Source organism: Phaethon lepturus, unplaced genomic scaffold, assembly GCF_000687285.1.
Source record: "Phaethon lepturus isolate BGI_N335 unplaced genomic scaffold, ASM68728v1 scaffold45542, whole genome shotgun sequence".
In the NCBI taxonomy this organism is placed as follows: domain Eukaryota; kingdom Metazoa; phylum Chordata; class Aves; order Phaethontiformes; family Phaethontidae; genus Phaethon; species Phaethon lepturus.
Window position 1 is genome coordinate 1 of NW_010524956.1, and position 12696 is coordinate 12696.

At 36.9% G+C, this 12696-nt stretch overlaps 1 protein-coding gene across 1 annotated transcript; it reads left to right on the forward strand.

Annotated features, from left to right (window-relative positions):
• Nucleotides 1-3493: 3493 nt before the first annotated feature.
• ATXN3 (ataxin 3) lies at nucleotides 3494-12418 on the forward strand. The gene is made up of 10 exons (XM_010282604.1): nucleotides 3494-3672; nucleotides 4211-4255; nucleotides 5601-5686; nucleotides 6106-6172; nucleotides 8486-8573; nucleotides 8826-8958; nucleotides 10072-10247; nucleotides 10676-10799; nucleotides 11574-11662; nucleotides 12324-12418. The coding sequence occupies exons 1-10, from the start codon at nucleotides 3619-3621 to the stop codon at nucleotides 12416-12418; spliced, it is 957 nt and encodes a 318-aa protein (XP_010280906.1). The 5' UTR covers nucleotides 3494-3618.
• Nucleotides 12419-12696: the final 278 nt, after the last annotated feature.

A 12696-nucleotide genomic window follows, 5' to 3' on the forward strand; every position in this document is an offset into this window, starting at 1 on the left:
ACTGGCGAGGGGAGAGGGGGCGGGGGTTGCGCTGTCGGTTGGCCATCTGGACCAGGAGTGCTTTCTCTGAGGAGCTGTTCGGGCCGGTGGCCGGGTCTCCCCCGTCCCTGCACTGGCCCCGGGGCAGACCCCGGTACCCGTGGGGTACTCGACCTGTGCCCTGCCTCTCTCTGGTATCCTTACAGCGGCCGGGTGAGGCGGCGGCTCGGATGGGGCCCTCTGGCGCGGCCCAGCTCGGCTCTGCGAGGCCTGCCGGCTCTGCGGGGAGAGGAAGTGTAGTTACTGAGATCAAAGAGGGTCGGGGCTGAGCCTCAGCGTCCGCGCTCGCACGGCGACTGCTCTTCCTGGGCCTTTAGAAACGGACGTCGAGTGTCGGAAGCTACAGGCTACAACTGCTTCCTTTTTTTTGGAGTTCTTGAGAGAGACCTCGCGCGGCTGAGAAATGAGCGTGAAGATGAGCAGCGGCAGGTAGGGCTGTAGCTCTATCTCAAACGCAGCTCTTCATCTAGCCTGGCTTGGCTGGGGTTGTGTAACGAGCAGGGAAAGGGAGAGCTGTTAAGAAAATCCTAATTCATGTCCTGTGCGCTGAACAGTGTTTCCTGTTTTGGAGGACAAATGCTTTTATGAATTGCTGTGATTTATTCAGGTTCCCAAATATGAGCTGTTTATGCTTTTATGCTATTAAATGTAATTGTCTCTTTTTGCATACTTTGCCAATGTCTTTTGTTAACAAGTTTTTAGATGCTGTTTGCATGCATAATGGTTGGTTTACTTAGCAAATAAATCAAGATAACAGTATAACTTTCCTTTGGAAAAAAAAAGCCAAACAAAACGTTCTGAAATCCAGAGGACCTGAGGCGTGTTCTTTCAGGCTAGGTTTGGGTAGCAAAACTTGGCAAGCATTGTGGTGTTAAACAGCTGCTGTTCAGAGGATGAGTGTTAGATATCAGCCATTGTGGTCTCTGCTACAGTGACCTTGAGTGCCAGTCTCGATTTGAAAATGAGTTCAAAACAAGTGTACCTTTCTCTTACCTGTGTTAGCCTATCACATAGTGAAATGATAACTTTTTTATGACTAAGTTGTGTTGTAGTTTGGTAACAAAACTCTGCTGAAATTGAAGGGACAATGTGATATATTCAGTTATAAGCTAATTGTGATTGGTAGTTGCTACAGGTTTGGGAAGGGGGGCTATGCTCTTGAGTGTCTGATGTGTGAAACATAACTGTTCACTGGTAAGTTAGTTACACAGTTACAAAGCTGTACCTGAATGTCTGTTTTAAATTGCAGTATCAAATATTTTTATTTTGTTATCAAATTATTGTAGGGAAAATTTAATTTAACATCTGGCTCTTTTTCTTAAGCGATATCCCCATCCCCAGTGCACTATTACTGTTAGTTCCGGTCAAAATATTTAGAGAGCTGCATGTACATGCATATGCCCCACTCTAATCTGCACACCTCAGATATTGCAATAAAAAGGAATGAAAAACACAGTATTTATAAAGGAAAATAACAAAGCAAAGACCTAAGTGATGTGGCATTTTTAACAAGGGAATGACAGTTGCAGAAAGTAGGGCTTAAGGATAGGGCATAAGTTGGCCCCTTCTTTGATAAGATGCAAATGGTTGAAAACATTGAAAGCAGGGAGGCAGTTGATATCAGGATAGATTTCAATGAGGGGATTTTAGATTATGGAAGGATGTGGCATTGTCTGCACACAGAAAAAAGTTAACGTCTCTTAAGAAATGTAAGGTTAGCTTTCTTCATTTTGCACTTAATATGTACAAATTGTGCATATGAAAAGATAAAACTGTATAAATGCAGAAAGGTCCTTTTAGTGAAATTAAGATTTAAGGCTGTCATACAGCTCATTTTCAAAGGTATTTTAATATTTCTGTTTCTAAATCATTTTTGTATAATACTGGTGGAGAAACCTGTGATTCTTGAGCAGGTTCTTTGTTATTGTTTTATCATATGACCACTAGCAGAAATGTGGTCCCAAAGCAACAGGAGCTGGTGTTTAGTCTTGACTTTCTTGTTGTGGGAGGGACATGAGCTGGCGAAGGTTACTGAATTCCAGTACAGCCAGTACAGCTTTAATAACTCATTGCTCAATTGAGTGATGAAGACCCAGGAAGGTTCTGTCATCTGGGGTAGAGGGAGTTTTTGAGGCTCCTGCTCTAAGGGAGATGGTGGGAGACTTGTGCACATGGTTTATATGAGGCTTTCATGGAAGTTTAAAGAACAGTACTCCAAGGCATACTCTTGTATTCTTAGTTTCTGTGGGTTTGGTGGGAGGGAGGGATGTTCATGGGTTTTCATTGAGGGGTTTTAGTTTTGTTTTTAATGGAGTGCATGCACATTAGAGTTCTTAATGTAAATAAAAATGAGGACTGATTAAAACAAAAGGGAAAAGCAGGACTTTAAAATGTGTTAATCTTTCAGTTGTGATTTAGTTATTTGTAAAGAAAGATTGTTTTTTCATGGGAAACTAACTGGTTATTTTGTGCATACTTTTTTTTTAACAAGGCGGTATTTTATCTGCACTTAGGAAAATTATGGAGTCTGACATGCATTCAAATTAGATTTTTTTAATTTGTGCTACAAAATCGTGACTGACTTCTAATTTAGTGATTTTTAATTTGGGCTGACAGTCTATATTACACCTCAGTTCTCTAATGTGCTGGATATGTAACAAAGTATATAAAACATTTTCCATTTAAATGGTTTATCAACAAAAATATTCTAATTATTTAATATGCTGAGTTTAATTTTTTTTCCTTGTCACATCATCATTGTCATCAAGATTTTAGAACCAGCAGTATTAGCTTCTTTTACCTAGTTCCTATACATAAATTGCATGTGGAAAATAAGTTTTACTGCTCCTCCAGCTTCTAATCACTTTCTCAGCAATAAACAGATTGGTTATAACCTGAGCTTGGTGCATAACCTGAAATGAACGAAATAAATTCTGTAGATGTATACTTTTAAATCTCTCCAAAGTCCTAATTGTCTGCTTTTCTTTAGCCACATGTGGAGAGCAGATTGCCAATATCCATACCTGGCAGGAAAGAAAAGTTAAAAAAGAATGAGAGTATCTGTTGCAGAAGACATTTGTTACTGGGAAGTAGAGATCCAAACCATTTCATTTGCATGTGGTCATGATTTGGAAGAGAACAGAATCCATTGTCCTTATGGTTGCAACGTCCTTGTCTGATTTGGTCAGGCCACTGGCAATTTTTACAGTGTTTTCAAAATAATATTTTTACACGGAATTTATTTCCTTTGAGTAAATAAAGTAGTATGTGTGTTGGGTTTTTTCCCCCATCAAACTGATGAGAGGGTTGTATTCCGTAGGTTGCAGTGTAACACATCTGAAGACTATGTCATTCTGGGTGAGTGGGTAGGGCAGGAAGTTTGCCAGAATGAAATGGTTGAGTCATTTTATAGGGTAAAACATTAATGTGATATTTGTTGTTGTCTTTTTTTTCCTCTTCCAATGTTAGCAAGAAGGCTCATTGTGTGCTCAGCACTGTCTGAATAATTTGCTACAAGGGGAATATTTTAGTCCTGTTGAGTTATCCTCTATTGCACAGCAGTTGGATGAGGAAGAAAGAATGAGAATGGCAGAAGGAGGAGTGTCTAGTGAAGAATATAGAACGTTTTTACAGGTAAAATCTTCTTAATTTGAGATTGCTTGATATTTGCCTGAAATCTAATACTGCGTAGCACAGGCCTGCTATTCTTGCATAGCTAGAGAAGGTTAATTTCCTAGTGCTATAAGTTCTTAAATTTATAGGCCTTTTTATTCATGCATCTTAAGTTTAGCATTTTCAAATATTACTATTACAGTGTTACAGTAATTCTACAAAAAGCTACATTATCTTCATCTTACAGGTAGGCAGGTCAGGCATGGCAAGGAGAAGGATCAGTGATTTACCTTTTGTTTTTGTAAGCCAATGGCAGAGATAGGAACAGAAGTTCCCGTGCTTGTCTGTCCTTTAAGCACTGAGCATTTCTAATTTGAAGGTTTGAGTTTTTAATTAATAAGCTTATTTTTGACATTGTAATCAGCCTTATAGACTAGGACATACTTAGTTGTTCTGTTAAGTATATGCAGTTATATTTATATTCAAAATGGAATTAATTCTGATCTTTTATGCTTACACCTTTTTTCCCTTTTCTCTCTCCAAACCTCACACTGAGCAGCAGCCTTCTGTAAATATGGATGATAGTGGATTCTTCTCAATTCAAGTAAGCACAGCTGACATAATTTCTTATTTATGCAATATATGTACTCTCATACAATTTAAATGGCATCGAGCTTTTTCATTTAGTTTCCAGTTTATAGGCTTAATGGAATTAAGTGCTGGACTTCTAAATCTTCAGAGTGTTTTCCATTAAGAACAGTGACTTGCAATTCTTCAGTTCATGGGCCCTTAAACACATGGTAGAAGCATGGACTTCTGAACTGTGAAATGACACCTGCTGGCAATAAGCTTGATTTCTAAGTAGCTTCTAATGGGCACTTCAAGTATAGACCTTGGCTCCTGTAGACTACAGGTGAGAAAGCAGACTTGAGATTGTTTTCTCAAATTGTAGACTGTAAAGCCCTTGGCAGTGGTTACAGGGTTATTACAGTGATCTGCAGAATGGAAAAACTGCAATATCTGCATTCCAGTTTTTATAACACACTCCAGACACTTTAGAGCTGGGGGGTTTTTGTTGTGTGTTGTTTTTTTTTAAGGACCATAATGGAAAAGTGAGTAATAAGAAATACTTAAACCAGAACAACAAAAAAAGGTATTGAGCACCAAATTGGGGCTTGTGCCTAGGCTAAAGCTGGAGGCAATGCTTTGCACCTTTGGCTGTTCCCTGAGCTTTCAGAGGCACTTGTCAATGTTCCAGAATCCCTTGAGAGCCTCTCTTCCTTATGGCAGGACAGGGCTGTTTTTCTATTCAGTGAAAAATCATTAACAGTTTGGCATTTCTTGTATTCTTGATTGTAGTGCTTCAGTATTGAAGCTGGAAAAAAAATGCTTCCTCATATTCTACTTTTTTTGTCCTGTCATTGCTTTACTCACTACATAGCTGGCTTGCTGAAAGGAAGATGAAGTGTTGATTTAAAATTTCTTACAGCTTTATTTCACATAGTTTTAAACAGCTATTGTAAAAGAGTTTGTGCTAATGTACTTGACAGACCCTGTGACAATCCAGTGGTGCAATATTTCCAGTGGTTACTGTGGGGGAAGGATGACATTATGTTGGGGAGGGGAGAGGGCAGAGTAGTACATTGGGAGCAGAGAGATGACAATTTACAAAGTACCTGTGAGAGGTGAAGTTACGGCTTTGGGGGAGTAAGCTTATTAACACATCTCAGTTAAGTCCTAGTTTTGTTACTTCCTCTTAGATGTATTATGTTTGCATGTAGATTCATGACAGTTGCATTTTGAATAATGTGATTCTTAGGTTTCCTAGCAATGTTTTGAAACCTATGTTTTATGAAAACAGTATAATTGTTTATAGCAGCGAAGGTGGTTGCATTGCTTAAATTTAGATTTGACTGGTTTGACTCATGAAAAGTGCTATTTTTTGACAGGTTATAAGCAATGCCTTGAAAGTTTGGGGTTTAGAACTAATCCTCTTCAACAGCCCAGAGTATCAGAGGCTTGGGATCGACCCCATGTAAGACTTTTTTTTTTTTTTCTTTTCATCCCTGCTTTGATTTTACAGAAAAATAATAATCTTAATCTATGATTTAGATCTTTAAAATTACTGTTTCAAGCTCTGTTCCATTCTGATGTTTTTATTATCCCCTCTGTCTTTAATTTTTTTGTTTTGGGGGTGTATATGAACATCTGTCCACTGTGCCTTGATGATACCTCAGTATCTGTGGCATTACAGGTTTATGGAGATCTCAGTAATGTTGACAACTTCCTATATGTTATAAAAGCAGTATGAGTACTCTATAACATCAACAATTGTATTACTGAAATGTTATTGTTTAAGCTTAAATTAGTGGTAGCAAAGAACATCAACATTAACATGCATTCCAGTATTAGAGTATTGAATTTTATCTATACCTTTTGTTTTTCTTTTTGCAGAAATGAAAAATCATTTATTTGTAATTATAAGGAACACTGGTTTACAGTTCGAAAGTTAGGAAAACAGGTGACATTGTCTTTTTTTTTTTATTTAAAATTTAACTTCAGAATGGGGGTGGAAAAGTGGTTGTGAGTAGACCGTGTGTTGGCCTTTTGCAAGCTTTTGCTGCAATTTCCTTTAATAGTATCCCCCAAAAACCAGGCAGCTTTTTATGAATGTTAGCCTGGGATCAATTCCCCAGTGAACCTGTCCTGTAGGGAGCTGCAGCTCTGGTAGAATCTGTGTGACATCTGAAGCTTTTTTCTTTCTTTTCTGCATGAAAAATAGCAGAAAAAATGTACAGGTGGGGAGGGGGGAATCCTGGAGAAGGATTAGGATGCCTATAGAATGCAAACTTCTTTTAATGCACTGAATTATTGCTATTGTAAAAATAATTTTGGTCATTTAAATGGACAGTAGGTATAAGAAAAAGCTCAAATTTCAAATGTATTAATATTCATGATTGCTAGTATTTAAGACTATCCATAAAGATAAGGTTGGGAAAATAGAATCACAACTTTGCACTATTTTAGAAAACTTTCTGAAACAATTGTATTACAAGCAGGAAATAGTTATTAAAGGTAAGGGATGGCCATATAAGTATATGGTACCTATATAATAACTCAAGTCACATCTGTCTCCCTTGTAACACCAATGCAATGTTCATTTCAGTAGTCAATCATTGTTCTGGATCATACTGCATAAGCTTTTATACAAGATAAGCTGTTTTGGCATTTGTTTTTTTCAGGTTTATTTTTGTTATAGAAAAAGTTCATTAAATAAGCTTTTAGATTCTACAGCAATGGACAGGAGTCTCTTTACCTATTGGGTTCATTTTGCAAGTGGTAGCTACCTATGTTGTCATCCAGATTAAAACACCTAAAAATTTACCTGTGTTTAAACAGACTAAACTCTGCTGTTCTGCTTTAGTTTAAAAGTATGGATAATGTTTACAGGTAATTTTTGTATATTTGATATCGAAAAGGCTGAATGGTCTCTTAAAAGTATAGGAATGTTCCTTTATGTATACAACTATGTTAGGTGGAATTTTGTGAGAGAGCATTCTAGCCCAAAATGTTCTAAGTTGGAGAGGGGATGTTTATTGCTTGTGCATGTGGCTTGTAGCCACATGAAGACAATACTAGATGTCTGTTACTTAGAGGGTAATGAGAAAAGATAGACAAAATAGGTTGACTTAGATTTCACCTGCTTCTCTTCTGTCACAGTTAAAGCAAAATTAGTTTGCCAAACCTTCTTCCCCCATATTCCCCTTTAAAAGTTTGACTGTAATCTGTCCATTGTATTTGTTTAAATAACGTTTTACTCCCTACCTCTTACGCTGTTGGTTGTCTTACCCTTTCCTAGTGGCAAAGGTATTTTTGACAATTTAAGTGACTGAATGACAGAATGGTAGATAGTCACTTACCTGTATTCCAGGTGAATTCTAGTATGGGCCTAACTGCAAGTGTATGATTGCATATGTGGAAGTTTGAGTAGATAAATGGATTTTAGTGAGAATGTAGATAGAATTGTCCTTCTGCTATCTGAAATGGTGCTTCCTGGTTAAAATCGGATAATATTGAACAAGTATAGTATAAAAACATTCTTCAGATTGATTGCAATGTATATGGGATTTTGAAGGTAGAATATTTTGTTGTCCATGTTGAATATATTTTCTCTCTAGAAGAAGTATTATAAATAACTAGTTATCTTCTTCAGGGAACTAGAAATGATCAGTGTTTATTTATCTCAAGTGTCCCCTATTGTAATATTACACTGTACTAGCAGCATATTAAATTTGAGCTCATTTTTCTTAATTTTTAGATTTAAAAATTATCTCAGAGAAAAGTAAACAGTAGTTTTTCAGCATCATCAGCTATTAAAGGCAGCATGTTTAATGAAAGTGGAAAGAATTCAATTTCCGTTTATCTATTAATTTCTTAAGATAAGGCATTGACTTATGTAGGGTTTCTTCCTTCATTAGTCTCTTAACAGATTTAAAACTGGGATTAAGCAGAATTTTAGAATGATGTCTGAAGTAATTCTTCTACCATTATATTTTATTTGTTTTAATCTGTTTGCCTGGTACCAGTGTTCAGTAATGGGAGACAGCAGGCAGTAATTTTGCCACTTCAGATCTCCGGTTAGCTGAAGCATATTTGAAGGGTAACCTTTACCAGTATACGTGTTGTGCTTCAAAAGACTTTTAATTTGATAATTTATTTTACTAGATTTATTCGGATATTCCATCATAGAAAATTACCACAATGTACAGAAATGGATTACCGAGTAATCTTTATGCTAATTTGTTCTCTCAAACCTTTTTTTTCTTAATTACAGTGGTTTAACTTGAACTCTCTCTTGATGGGTCCAGAACTAATATCAGATACATATCTTGCACTTTTCTTGGCTCAATTACAACAGGAAGGTAATAGTAACTTGCAGATGTTAAATCTCATTGATTAAAAGTAGGTAATAATCATTATTTATTAGAACTTATGTATTCAGTTAACTACCCTTAGTTTTATGATTGAAATAGTGAAATAACCCAAGTCCTTATAATGAAAGGTAGAGCCTTACATTGTAATAAATTGCACATCGTTGTGTTCCATATAGTGTGTGTTTTAGAGTGTTTATGCATGCACCTTAATGCTGTAGACTTATGATTTATTTTCCTCAGGTTATTCCATATTTGTAGTAAAAGGTGACCTGCCAGACTGTGAGGCTGATCAACTATTGCAGATGATTCGGGTACAGCAGATGCAGCGACCAAAATTAATTGGAGAAGAGACAGCACAGTTGAGAGATCAGAGGTAAGGTAAATAGAGATTTTATTTTAGTAATGTTCAATATGATTGGTTTCTGTGATAAATGCCTACATGGAGACAACCCCTTTAGGATGTAATTAGAAGTACCTGTAGTGCAATATGCTTACTACTGTTGCACCCAGTAAAAGCAAGTTGGTAGAATACAAATGATGTACTTTTTAAGTCAGCAAAAACTACCTTAATAAGGATTAAATCTTGCCATGTGCATAAGTGGTGTATCGCGCAGATTTCAAACTTCATGATTACTATATTTTTTCAATTAGAGTAAAATGGGTTAGAAAATCTTACCAAACTATGGTTAATAGTAATCAATCTATAATTAAGACTGGCTTGTGCATTCTGTCATAAGGAGAAAAGAACGAAAACCCCATATCTGAATTCCACATCATGTAAATCATACAACATTCCCTTTTGGAATAACTTAATTGTAAATGTTGTGGTGCTGCTCTGTTGTGATGCATACTGCTAATACAAAACATCCTTGAAAGCATATAAAGTACTACTACTGCAATAATTTTATCACATTTTCATAGTGAACAAATTGCATACCGATAAAAAGGATTAAAGTTTTCAGAGGAATTAATTCGTTATTATTTCTTCCACTTTGTAAAGGTAAACTGGTGTTGTAAAATGATGGAATAAAAACAAGCTACTTGGCAGTGACATGGAAAGTGTGTATAGTTTACAGAGGATCTGTTGCTCTAGTGTGGTCATCAAAACTTCATGAGGAGGACACCACATGCACTGTTTTCTGCTGGTGTAACTTTAAATAGCAGTAGGTTTGAATAATGTGTATTACTGCTTTTTGTAGCCGTATTGTTTTTGAAGTTTTTCCTGTCAAACAAATTGTTGTCAACATGTGCATGGGTTTAGAATTGCAGTATTTTAATTTTTACAGCTGCAAGCTCTGCTTGCACCTCTTTTGTGCTTTTTCATGTAGAAATTAAAATATTTGTTTATATAACATTTTCTCATTGGAAATGTGTTTTGTCCGAAGTTAAAGTAGAGTTAAATCAGCAGAAAATATATACTTTAAATCTCACAGTAAAAGTTGATGATTTCTGTCTGAATTCTGCCATAAATTTATCAATTTCATAGGCTACCCAGAAGTGATGTGGACCAAGCAATAGAAGTTAACCATCCGTTTGACGGAACAGGCGTATTAGATGAAGATGAAGAGAATTTTCAGAGAGCCCTGGCTCTAAGTAGGCAGGAAATTGATATGGAAGATGAAGAAGCCGATCTTCGCAGAGCCATTCAACTCAGCATGCAAGGTGCAGTGGTCATCTAAATTTCTCTTACAATGTTCATGTCGCTTAAGCTTTAGGTAGCTACTGAAATTAGTTTGTTAGCCACTTTCTTCAGCGTGCATCAAGCTTTCTGGGAAGACTGGCTTTGAGGCATGGAAGGACAATCTGGAATTTTCTGTAGCCATCTCCTTTCTGTTTCTTGGAAAGTTGCAACTTTCATGTTAGCATTGAGAATTAGGAGGCAAGAACAAATTGGCAACGGGTGGCAGGAGAGAAGGCAAACAGTCCTAAGGTGAGGAGGAGAGATAGTATCAAGTGAAGTTAGCCTAGTGCTTATTTCTCCAACAAGTCTCTTTCTTCCTCTCAAGTTTGAAGACATTTTCTTAAGCTATATTTAATTTACTTACTTCATTTTACTGTAATTAGTAGCATATGGCGTATTCTGGTTTTAGGTAGTCGTCGAAGTGAGTTCTCAGACTCATTACCACGGGATGTTCCTCAGTCACCTCACACCAGTCAGACAGACTCCCTTTCTTCAGAAGAACTCCGAAGGAGAAGACAAGCCTATTTTGAAAAGTAAAGTAGTTGATAGAAAACTGCATGTGGAAGTACATGTAATTTTTCAGTGCTTTTGTGGTGTGGTTGGATTTCTGACTAAGGTCCAGCTTAACTTTTACCTCTAACATGTTTTCCTAACAGTACCTGAATTTTGCTATTCCCAGGTGGTTCCTATGAAGAAAAGAAAGCCGTAAATAAGAGGGGATCTGTTACTAATGCAATATCAGTCTTGTGAAGAAAGAAAACATAGAATATGTTTTATAGAATATGTTGTGGAAGTGTTTTAAATGAAATTTTTTAAATGTCTGTGATTATTTTCCTGAAGAAAAGTATTCTTTCTCTGAGACTCTGCTTCTGGTAATGATGCCTCTAATGTGCATCACATGAAAGTGTTCTAGATGATATTTTATGTTGCTGTTCTGGAGTATCTTCTTAATACATAGTTGGTGTATTGTCGCAGCTTTTCCTTACCTCTGTTTCCTAGTGATGGAGGAAATAAAGACCAGGGAGAAATGCTATGGATTGGAGGAGTTAGGCTTTGCATGAGAAGATAAGAATGCAGAACATCCAAATTCTGGGAAAATAGTAATGTGGCTTGGAGTATAATGTTGGGAAGATAGGTGTCTGAAGGTTAGTAGGGTGAAACGATTGAAGAGATTTTAGGTGCAAGGGTGTTACTGTACCAAACAGCTTCTACTTCTCATTCCTGGCCTTCCTTACAATGAAACAGACTTGATACAGGTCTCATACTGATGTTAATCTTATTCTCTTATAAATTTGTAACACTTCCAGGCAGCAACAACAGCTACAGCAGCAAGATCAGACCCCGAATGTACATGACAAGCCAGCTCTAAGCTCAAGCACTCCAGAAGCTGACCCAGGTACTGTTTTTTTAAAACTTATTTCCAACACTGAAATGTTTATGTTGTTTTCACCTGTAGTGCTCTTTCCTAACTTTCCTTGTCTTCCTACTTCCTCGCTCTGGCAGCCATTCAGACTGTATCACAGCCATTATTCTTCCTGGCGGTGAACCAAAGGATCACTTTCTTGAAAAGCCTGTTCTGCTTTGAATGTCAATATCCTGTTTCAAAGAGAAGAGCATTACTGTTAGACCATTTGAGTTCTGGCTTTGCTTTTTGTTGTTTTATTTGGCTGGAGCATTACAAATTGTAATCTTTGTGATTTCTGCCAACAATTTGTTTTCTAAATGACCTTTAAAGTTGTATGACAATGTAATAAACTTGGAGTAATATTTAACAAAATTACTGGAACCAGTTTTTGGTAGAACGTAAGTATGTAGGCCTTACCAGGATTAAGTAGAGGTGATCCAAAATTAATGTGTATTACTTGTTACAAATTGACTATTGTGGATGGAAAGCTAAGTGCAAAATGTTCAGTGATTTTTTAAAAAACAAAAAACTTTTTTTGGGGGTGGGGTGGAAACAGGTGGGTGTGGACTAAAGGAACAAAGAAAGCATTTAACTACAGTTGAGAACTAGTTCTGTGCATTTAATCCAACTTCTATGCATTTATTCTCTTTAGGAGGTGATATGAGTGAAGAAGACATGCTTCAAGCAGCCATGAATATGTCTCTGGAATCTGTTAGAAACCACTTGAATACTGAAGAGGAGAAATGATGTAACTTTTTTCCCCCCCTCTTACTGTCAAAACACTAAGTATCCATTATAATTTTACTGTGTGGATGTTGCACAAGCAGGGTTCATTTCAGAGTTCTGGCAGCAGGAATGAAAGGGGGGCTGGAGGTCAGAGGTTAGAGGGAATCTGCAAATACAAAAAAGATTGCACTAATTTAGAAAACTGTAGCACTCCTACTACAGAACATCTGTTCACAAGAGTAGCTGTATTAAAATTACTGAAACTATTCACATGAACAAAGTTAGACATGTGTAGCAGC